The sequence below is a fragment of the Xiphophorus couchianus genome, chromosome 12 (assembly GCF_001444195.1).
Source record: "Xiphophorus couchianus chromosome 12, X_couchianus-1.0, whole genome shotgun sequence".
Taxonomy (NCBI): Eukaryota; Metazoa; Chordata; class Actinopteri; order Cyprinodontiformes; family Poeciliidae; genus Xiphophorus; species Xiphophorus couchianus.
In genome coordinates, this window is record NC_040239.1 from 8,903,788 (window position 1) to 8,914,687 (window position 10,900).

Genomic DNA, 10,900 nt, shown 5'->3' on the forward strand with positions numbered 1-10,900 from the left:
TTTTTATTGCTCTGTATCTCTTGCCTGATGGCAGCAGCTGGAAGAGACCATGTCCAGGGTGTGAAGAGTCATTTAAAATGTCCAAAACTTTCTGGTGGAGCCTGGAAGTGTAAATCTGTTCCATGGAAATTTCGTAATTTCCATGTAATCGTAAAAAAAAAAAAAACACAACAGAAAGTATTGGTGGGACGTTCACATTGAATCAGAACTGATTAAGGGAAGTTCAGTGTTTTGGTGCAACAGTGCCTTAGACAGTTGCTACTAAGACAAACTATCCATATTGCTCTCTGGTGGAAAAACCAGCTTCTGGAAGTTGATTAGTTGGGGCTGTTTTCGCACAAACACAGATGAAATTCTGACCAACCTCACAACGTTTCACAAGCAGAGAGGGGCGAAAGGTTTACCAAGGGGGTTGTGAAAATAAGGGGTGGACTACATGAGCATCCCTCACCTAGATAATGCTTTTTAAAGAAATACTATAGTCAAAGTCTGCAATGGACTGGCAACCTGTCCAGGGTGTACCCCCGCCCCGAAATGTCTCGCTGGAGATAAGCACCAACACCCCTCCCAAGCCCACTAGCAACAAGGGTGTAAGAAAATGGATGGATGGATATAGTCAAAGTGTCTAAATACATGACTAATTATATTAATTAAACAAAATTACATTTTGAGGTTTCTAAATTTATTTCTAAGGCTGAAACCTTTGCAAAATAGTCAAGCTTGGGAATCATTTTTAAAAATAGATTGTTGAAGATGTGCATCACTAAGCATGCCAGAAGGGGAAACCCCAGCTTGTCCGTAAGCTGACCTCTGGAGAGCAAATGCACTGTTTGACCCTTGGTGTTAGTTTCACAGACAAGTTGTGTTTCTTAATCAGGCTGAAGACGTCATTTTATTTTCATACAACAATGTATTCGTTTGAAGGACACTTTCAAGTGGTCTCTCTGGGAACTGCAGGAGGTTATGAAGTTATTTCTCAGCTCCCAAGGTCGGCATTCAGGTCACTTTCGGCAGCATTTCACTGGGCTCAGCCAGACAGTGTCGTACTTGTGTTCAAATAGGGCAAATTAGTATTCAGTTCTCAACTAAACAGATGCATACTGTTGTGTCAGCTGGAAGTTTTTCTTTAATACTGCATATTCATGGGACACAAACACAGTGCATGGCAGACACATTTAAAACCCATTACCTCTTCACATGTTGTCACCTCACAACCACAAACATTTGTACCTTTCTGGGATTCATATGATAAACCAATACCAAGTAGTGTATATTTGTGAAGTGGAAAGGAAGTAACACGTTTTTTAAAAACATTTGTACTAATATGAAAAACTACCTCATTTCAGAGGTAATTGCTGGCTCTGGATTTTCTTTTGGGATATCGTTGAAAGGGTGTTATAAACAAATTCATATCATTTCACCTCCCAACATTGCACTGGCCTGTGTTGATCTACTACATAAAAACCATATAAAATACACTGACATTGTGGTTGTGAGAAATCTGAAAACGTTCAAGAGGTATCAGTGAATCTGCAGTAAACTTTATCCTCACTACTTCTCAAATGTTAGTCTGGGGTTAAGAGGGATTATGAATACTGAGAAATTTCACACTGGTATAGCAGATAAGACCCTTTTTTCACGCGTGCAGAAGTTCTGAGAGTGAAATCCGGCTGCAAGATAAGTTGTAGTTTGAGCATAGAACAACCGTAATGTTAGAAATGTAACACAGACTGGTGAACTGTCAGTTTTGGACTACTTCGGTTTGCTTTTGATTTAAGCAGTTTGTGTGTTTTTCCATGAAGGCTGGGAGAATTCACAAGATCCCATTACATACTGCTAACTTACAAGCGTTCCACAGAAGTTGAGTCAGTTAGTTTTCTTTCCACAAAATAACAAGAAAAAATAAAAGTGCATGTCTGTTTATGCTTTCATGCAAATATTAAATTTTCCACTTTATATGTATTTTTATTCCCACAACTTTACTGGGACTTCTATCTTTTTAGATTCTGAAAATTCTTCCATCTGCATGTTAGCAGGCAACTCTTAGCTTCTGTTAGTTCATTTAGCACCTAAAGGAAATATGAAGCACTGAAACTTGACTCCTTGCTCTCTACACCGAGCTGCGACTAAATTAAGATTTACAAGGACGTCCATCTGAACCCTTCAACCCGCAACCACATGCACACAAACACTCGCAGACATGCACGTTCAGAGCTATGTCAGTTCCCCCCATCAACTACCTTATTTTTGCCAAACTTTTCCCACATTTCTTTTTAAAGAAATAAACCCTGAGCATCTTCCCTGCCTTGTTAGCATTCATCAGATGCATTTAACAAGAATGGCCACTCTGTTCCCTCCAATCAATCAGAGGGCCAAATGAAAAACCACAGCAGTCTGCACGCCAACACCTCTGCCTTCGCTGCTCTTCTGGCGTCGGTGGGACTCGAAGTGTGATTCCGGACACCAACATATTCAGAACTGATGGTGTGTTGTTGGTGCCAGTTCCCATCTTTGTCACTGGGTTGTTCTTCCTCGGCCTCGTGTGTTTTTGTGGGGTGCAAGGGAAAGATGGCTCTGTGTTCAGAGGTCTTGAGAGCAGAATTCCTCTGCGAGTACAGAGCTGCGCTGGACAGCAGACAGAGGAGAAAGTGGGGGAAAAGTAACACAGAAGCAGCACGTTTGGACCCTGGCTCAGACCCGAGCATCACTAAGGAGTTCAGGGGGACTGGGTCACCGAGGGGGTAAGCAGAGGGGAAGTAAACAGGCTTAATCAATGCAGGAAACATATGGTCAAATTGCAAAGATAAACACTAAAAAGTTGCAGTTATCAGAGTATTTTCAACTGAATAGAAAGTGTGTTGAATGAATCAACAAAATGTTTTAAGGGACATTCACGAAGGTGAGACATAATTATGCAAAAATAAAAACTTTGAGGTGAGAAATGGCAAGTATAAGGGAGCCACTCACACATTTGCCGTGAAGGAATAATGTTATGTTTGGAACACCAATCTCGGCCATCAGAGAGGAACAAAATGTCCAAGAGGAAAGTAAAGCATTTCACTCCACTGTGAGTTCATAGGGTGAACATATATATGTTAATATACTCAGGGAGAAGGAAGCATGTGATGAAGTGGCTGTAAAAAGCGTTGAGACCTAACAGACCACCAATTGATTTAAAACCGCTCTATGAAGAGTCAAGTCCACCTGTAGTTCACCAAATATTCAGTGACCGCTCAAAACTAACATGCTATTTGAAAAAGATACAGTTCTGGGATCATTCAGGTAGATGTAATTTCTGCTCCGGTTCTGACCTGCATTGTTACACTAAAATACATTAATGTAGGTAAAGAGTTATATTTATCACAACTGTGTCACCGGGATACTGATACTGTGTGTGTCATAAATTTCATAATGTGACCCACAGAGAAGAATTATTATAACATTAAACATAGTTTTTTTTTTTGTTATACAATCTACACCAGCAGCAAAAAACCACCAAGCGAACACATCTCCAATTAGATAATCGACCGTTGCTTATCTTGCAAACTGAAGAAAAAAAATGCATCTCAGTTGTTCAAGTAATTATCAGTAGAAGCAGATGCTCCAGTAGGAAGCAGGCACAGGGCTATCAGCATATTCAGCAATCAAAACCAGAGTTACACTCCCCCCAAAACTTTATCAAAAGCAAAACAATAATTATTTTTCTGGGAATTAGATAAAGTGCAACGACTCTAGTTTTCTGAAGAAATTACCACAGATCCGTTTGAGTGGACTTTTTCTGGGAAAACTTTGTTTGTTCTTTGGTCCGTCTGGTAAAAAACACACAAACAACAAGATTTAACTGGATTTGATTACTCCTAGCATAGTATCTAATTAGAGTGTGCAATGACTTTAGAAGAAGTATAATTTTTTAGGTTGAAATGAGAGAGGTGATGATTGTGCAACTTTTGCATTTCAGTGATGAGGGCAGTTTTTCTGTTTTTTTACACTTTTTTATGGAATATTGATGATGACTCATTACTATTGAAAAAGATGTGAAGTGTATGATGGAACTGTGAGATTTGCAGCTAACAAACATCAACACTGTTAATGAACATAGTAATTTGATCAATTTCCTTTCTCAGCCTGGAAAACTGTAAAAAAAAGGGCTGTCAAAACTGATCTCTCCCAATGCTGCTATGATGACCTGAGGGCAAGTTTTCCAGCTGATAAACATACAGAGCAATGGTTCAGTTTTGTTTTCTGCAGCGTTAAAGAAATTACTGAACTGAAGCGCTTGTGGAGCAAAAAAAAAAAAAAAGCCGGCTGTGACATTTTGTCGGTGCTTTTCAGCATTAGTTTCAGCAACTAATGCATAAATGTAGGTTGACATTAGTAGAGTTTTGCTGCTTTAGGCTCAAGCTATTTTGCAGCTGACTGCAAAATTCAAAATCATGAAGAACTACTTGGGTTTAGACACTCTTCATGTCCTCATGGAATAAATTGAGGTGCATTTTTAACGGTGTTTTCTTAATACTACTATATATAAATTTATTGCCTGGAAAGATTCCAATGTTTAACAGGAAACAGGTAAAAGCTATGACTTCTTACCACCATAATTGTTGCAGTTGGGGCTGACTCTGCTCATGTTAGCCACTGAATGGCTGCCTTTCAGAATTAGTCCATTTCCACTGTGGTTTTATTTGAAGAAAAAAAAACACCTGGGACTCCCCACATCGTGGCAGATGGAGGAACAACCTCACACCCACTCATGGCTGGATCCTCCGCTCCTTGTTGCCAAACACAATAATAAACCCTCGGTGTGGTCAGCAGCACTCATCCACTTCTCTGCTTTCCATGAATGTGCAGTGCTGAATCCAGAGAAACCTTTGTCCTTCTCACGTATTTACTGAGGTTTGGATATGATCGGCGGGCCTTGGTGAAACTAAGAGGTGTAATAATTGGAAATATTTCTGCAGTTATTTTTACAGCTTTACCTGAATGAGGCCACTTAGAGACAGCACATCTTAGACCCTTTGTGCTTTTTTTTTCACTGGTGCATGCTGATTTATAAAGCCCTTGGACTAATAATCCCTGTTAAAATGTTTATTACTGTTTCAAATATTATTATTATTACATTCCCAATAGCTTAGCAGTCCTCCAGAGCCTGTATTCTACATGTTTTAGTTCTTTCCCTATTTCAGAACACCTTAATCAAGTAATGGTTTATCAGAAGGCCTCTTTAAAACGTTATGGTGAGGACATAGTTGGTCCATTTGAGTCAGTTGTGTCAGAGCAGATGAAACCCATCTAAAACTGGCAGGACACAGGCCTTGACCGGAGGACTGGAGCTGGACACCCATGGCTTGGTGTGTCTCATATCTGTGTCTTCTGGTTCATGTTGGCAAAGTTACAAAATTACTTTGTAATTTTTGTTTAAATTAATCATTCAATTTGAGTCATCTGGGTTCAAAGTTGAGTTTTTCCCAATATTCCACAAATGTAAGAAGTTATCTCCCTTAACAATAGAGGTCAAAAGACAACATGTCTTATGGAAAATACATTTAATTACAAATGATAGAGATCTTCCTCCCCCTGCTGAATATTTGCTGTATGTGCTGCTGATTTTCTGAGCACAGGAATACAAGTCATTCTATTACTCACCGTACCTCTATCTGCCAGTGTATAGGATTTTTCTACAAGGTGTGGAGGCTATTTTTCAGGGGGTGAAAAGTTGTTTCTTTGTTTGTTTTTTTTGCATTAAGGCCATTTGTTTTAAAGCACAAATATATTGTTGATTTTTGTGAGCTCCAAACAACCAGCATTTATCCATGACAATATATAAAAACATTTTCTAAATTCAACATACTATGCACAAACAAACTTCCCCCAAGTCTTATTTTTAACACATTTAAAATAACATTGTTATATAATAAAACAGTAATCAGCAAACAGCAGACAAATAAACAAAAAAGAAGAAGAAGAAAGCCCAACAAAAAAAATAACAAAAACTAAACTGAAGTTTTTGGAATAAAAGTCTATTCTTTTACTTGGCTTTACGTTTTTCTTCTTCTCTGTGTGTGTATTAAGAACCAGCCATTTTTTAAACAGACAATAGCCTGTATTAAAACACGTTCAAGGTATTTTAACATGTATGCATTTCAACTTGATTGCTTGATTTCTTTTTATTCACATAAACTGTTTCCGGTGCGCCAGTACAAATGTAAACCTTTGACCTTTGCTACGTTGGATCTTCTTAAATACTTTCAGTATTGGAAACTGTATTTTCAGATTAAGTCCTGGTATAGAAATGAGGAGAACACTAAGCACTACAAAAAGGTGGGAACATTATAAAAAAATGTACTTGTCAGTTTTGTACTTAATCATAATAAATATGGTAAGTTTTTGCAAAATCTTATCAGTAACCTCTGGTTTTCTTGCTTTCCTTTTGTTAGGGCATTGTTTATGGGCGTCGAGGCAACAAGCTGGACTTGTTTTATCCCCCCATACAGAATAAATTTGAGTTTCCACCTCTGGTTGTATTTATCTATGGCGGTGCATGGAGCACTGGACACAGATCCATTTACTGTTTACTGGCAAGGCAGACGGCTGAAGAACTGAATGCAGCTGTTGTTTGTCCAGATTACTGTACTTATCCAAAGGTAATAAAGGCGCACTGTCAGATTATTTTTCTGATTCTGATTATTTTTTTGTGTAATAAATGTAAATGAAAGGCTCCAACTGCAACATACTGCAGTAATAATGGCTCTTTGGGGAAGCAGCAATAAACCAAGGTTCGTCAGAGAGCTTTTCAAAAAAAGAGTAAGAGAATCACTAAAGAAAGAGAAGGAAACAAACATAGATGTATTTTGTTTTCCAATAATGTTGTAATATTGAGAAAAATGTCAAAATTAGAATTCAAGAGTAAAGTAGAAATTATTAGAAAAAAGTTGAATGTGGAGAAATAGTTGAAGTGCTCTGTTTTGTGATGAAAGTCAAAATGTTGAGAGTAAATTAGAAATATTTTGAAGAAAAGCCAGAACCTGAAACTGTTGTATTCATCCATGTTTGTATAGTAAAAGAGAAAATCTCCTTGTTATTTAATCCTATTCTAAAATATAAATCTAATTCAATTAAAAATGATTAATTAAAATTAATCCTATTTGCCAGACATGGCTGCAGATCCTTTTAACTTTATTGTTTAAATACGTTTTCCCACTTTTTTCTCATAATTTCAACTTTTCTCATCATTTTGACATTTTTGCATCAAAAATGGGAAAGAAAAACATTTAAGTTTTTCTGATTCTCTTGGTTGATGATAAAAAGGTGATTGATTGTGCTGAACTGGTTTGTAAATTGCACTGCTGGTTCTTTCTAATTTCAGGGGAATGTTCTAATGATGATTCAAGATATTGCCGACTGTCTGATATGGGCGCAAGAAAACGGACAGAAGTTCAGCTTTGACAAGGTAAGATGCTCTCTAAATTTTAAAGAAAGTAGATCAGACTTGATAATCATTGAATAAATCAGAGAATGTCCTGAATGCATGTCTATTTATTAAATAAAGCTCAGGTCACATACACTAATCTTGGCTAAGGGTCAAATTTATTTCTCATTTTAGTTGAGAATGGTAAAAAAAAGAAACATCAGTGATGTCAAAAACAGGTATTTGGTGTTTGAAATTACAAAACCAACACAAAGTAGTTTTCTTTCCATTTTATCTTATACCACAGCATTCATTAAACTTGACAAAGTACCGAAAGAAATTTCCAAGAAAGTTTCAGGAAATTGGCAAAAACATCTCATTGACTAACAAAATAGAGAACATTTTACCCAAAAGTTGGGAAACTACACTTTTCTTCTATGTAAGCAAAAATCTTGTGTCAGACATATTTGTCACATTTCTTCCTTTCTTTGTTTTATTGAAAGATTGCAGCAACAATAAGTGGTCCCGCTGCAGATTGCTGTTTGTAACGTCTTTGTGCAACTCGGAGAAAACCAACAACAAATTCAAACAATATGCACCCAATACTTGTTTCTTATATTTGGTGCAGCTGCAAAAAATACCACAAAAATAGTTTAATTGAAACAATAAAAGTAGGACAAAATGATATTCATGTCCACGTTTTTTGTAATTGTTTTCTCTGAAGTAGCATGGGTCCTATTTCATCTGTTATTTATCAACAACTTCTAATACTGATGTTTTCTTTGGGAGTCCTTATACTTATGATTGTAGCAATATATTCTGTTAAATCCAAGGGTCTTCATGTGAAATATGCTTTAATAAATCCTGTTTTTGTCTTTTTAGAACAACATTGTTTTAGTTGGCCATTCAGCAGGTGCTCATTTGGGTGTAATGACCACACTATTTCTCCTTGATACACGAGAGGAGCTGGTGATAGAGTCAAAGAAACAGCAGCAGATTTTACAGTCAATACGTGGAGTTATTGGTATGTACATCTGTATGTCTTTTTAAACAAAATATGTGTTTAAAAAAAGACAAAATAAAATAAACATCTGTTTGATTATTTAATGTTTTTATCATTTTTTTCTGAAATTGACATCATTATCAATTAATTATAAGTCAATTTTAGTCATTTATTCCTTTTAGCCTTTATTACTTTCCTTTTTATAGGTAACTGTTTGTCTTTTTTTTGCTCCCTGAATAGGGATGAGTGGTGTTTACAGCATTATGGACCATTATGAGCATGAGAAGAAGCGAGGAATTGAATACGTCTCTTGTATGTCAAGAGCCATGGATGGGGAGAAAAACTTTCCATACTACTCACCAGTGCACATCGTACAGAACCTTAGTGAAGACAAGCTGAGCAGGTGAGATGCAAACTCGAGAAGTATCCTGAAATTTGTTTCTTGTGTAAATTTTTCGACTGCTGCAGCAAAAACATCTTTCCTGACATTTTCCTTTCTCTGTTACTGCCAGAGCTCCACGGTTCGTTTTGCTTCACGGGAATTGTGACATTGTTGTTCCGGTTGAGTCTTCCACAAAGTTCTACAAGCTCCTCTCTTCGCTGTCCGGAAAGGTGTCGCTCCACCTGCTTCCTACCGTCAACCACACTGAGATGGTCACTGACCTCATGCTGTCAAGCGGGCGCTTCTACCATCCGATCTTCAGATGCATCGAACGCGAGTTCAGGAAACTCCTAGGTACCTGTTAACAGCCTATCAGGGCAGTGTCTGGGTCTGCAAACGTCAGCTGCCAGGGACACACATATTGCACAGCATCTGCTCTAATGCCACAAAAAATAATTTTTTGTTTTGATTTTATAATTGTAATAAACTAAAAAATATATAGATTATTTAGCTGCTTTCTATCCAAAATCAGAAAGCCTAAAGAATAAATGGTCTGTTTGTGCCTTCACAGCCCTAAGCAGTGTTTCCTTTTCACGCTAAATTCACCACAGACAGCCAGTGCGTCTCAGAGTTCAGCACAGAAAACGTCCTTCATCACCTGAGCCACAGCTGCCTGTTATGAAATCAAGACTGAAAAAGATTAGCTGAATACAATGTTAGGTCAAACTTCACATATCAACTGTTTTATTAAGAGACGTGCATTATGATACTATGTAAAAATATTACTGTTATTATTATTAATAATATTATTACTGCTGGAGTCAAATTGCAGAAGCAGTACCTCTTATTCTTGGGCTACTGGTTTTGAAGTGAATGTAGATGCACAACATTGATCATATTATTTGTTGTGTTAAATATAATTTATTTTGTATGATAAAATCGACTTGAATGTTGTGATGTTTAATTTAATAAGAATAGCATAAGATTTATGTTATTGATATTAAAAAGCACCTTAAAATTTTTTGAAGATATTTGTTTTTTGTTTGTTTTTTATGGGTTGTTTTTTTCTGTGGTCCTTCATATTTATGTGCAGTTAAGCTCAAAACTGTTGATGCCCCATGCAGAATTAGTTTTAAAGTAAAGTTTTAATTTGACCAACATGTTTCTTCTGACTTGAAGTGATATTAATGTTTTGGAGCGGCCCAGCCAGAGTGCGTTCTTGAATCTTGTGCTAGGGTGATGGCAAGAAGACCATCTAGCCTCAACAATTTGGAGTTTCTTATGAAATCAAAATACCAGTGAAAAAATACAAAAATAAGGTGCGCAATGAATGCTTTGATTACTGTGACACCAATAAAGATTTTTTCTCGTAGATTACTGAAAAGGGTATAAATAATTTTTGGTATGCAGTTTTTTTGAGTAAAATGTAAGCTTTTGTACTGATATTTAGTTCATGAAAACACAAAATTCAGTTTCTCAGAAATGTAATACAGACATTGTGGAGAAGACTTCTGACTTGACAGTTTCCTAGCAGACAGTCACTGACACCGTCCACAATGAGGGTAAGCCCTGAAGGGTCACTGATAAAGAATTTGGCTGTTTTGAAGAATATTAAAGAACATAGAAAGTTGAGTGAAAGGAAAAAAATGTCATAGATAAATTTGGATACGTAACAGGGATGCTAGCAGGATTGTGAAGCAGTCAATTTAATTGTTTGGAGGCATTTCAAGATGTGTGGACTACAGATGAGTCAATGTTTCTTGAGTCATCGCAAATGGATGTGTCAAGGACATGGGCTGTACTCCTCACGTTCATACTGTCACGGCACTTCTGGATCACATGTATAATATAAGTATCTTACCTGGGCTACAGAGGAGAAAATGGACTGGACTCTTCTGCAGCTATCCAAAGATTTCTTTTTGGGTTAAAGCAGATTTTGCATTTCATTTGGAAATCAATGTTGCAGAGTCTGGAGGAAGAGTCAAGAGGCACAGAATCCATGTTACTTGAGGTCCATTGTGAATTTTTCAGCTGTCAGCCAGAAAATTTTAGAACATTTCATGTTTCCTTCTACTGACAAGCTTTATAGAGATGCTGATTTCATTTTCCA

General features: G+C 37.0%; 1 protein-coding gene across 1 annotated transcript; it reads left to right on the top strand.

Moving 5' to 3' along the window:
- The first annotated feature begins 494 nt into the window (after positions 1 to 494).
- Positions 495 to 9,817, top strand: LOC114154440 (probable isoprenylcysteine alpha-carbonyl methylesterase ICME). Its single transcript, XM_028033537.1, has 8 exons — positions 495 to 590; positions 6,196 to 6,318; positions 6,435 to 6,641; positions 7,364 to 7,447; positions 8,288 to 8,429; positions 8,649 to 8,811; positions 8,921 to 9,144; positions 9,362 to 9,817. The coding sequence occupies exons 1-8, from the start codon at positions 495 to 497 to the stop codon at positions 9,388 to 9,390; spliced, it is 1,068 nt and encodes a 355-aa protein (XP_027889338.1). The 3' UTR covers positions 9,391 to 9,817.
- The last annotated feature ends 1,083 nt before the right edge of the window (positions 9,818 to 10,900 follow it).

Coding starts and splice junctions, on each gene's coding strand:
- LOC114154440 (XM_028033537.1), top strand. CDS start 495: ATGGACTGGCAACCTGTCCAGGGTGTACCCCCGCCCCGAAATGTCTCG. Junction 6,319..6,434: donor ACACTAAGCACTACAAAAAG/GTGGGAACATTA, acceptor TCCTTTTGTTAG/GGCATTGTTTATGGGCGTCG. Junction 6,642..7,363: donor ATTACTGTACTTATCCAAAG/GTAATAAAGGCG, acceptor TTCTAATTTCAG/GGGAATGTTCTAATGATGAT.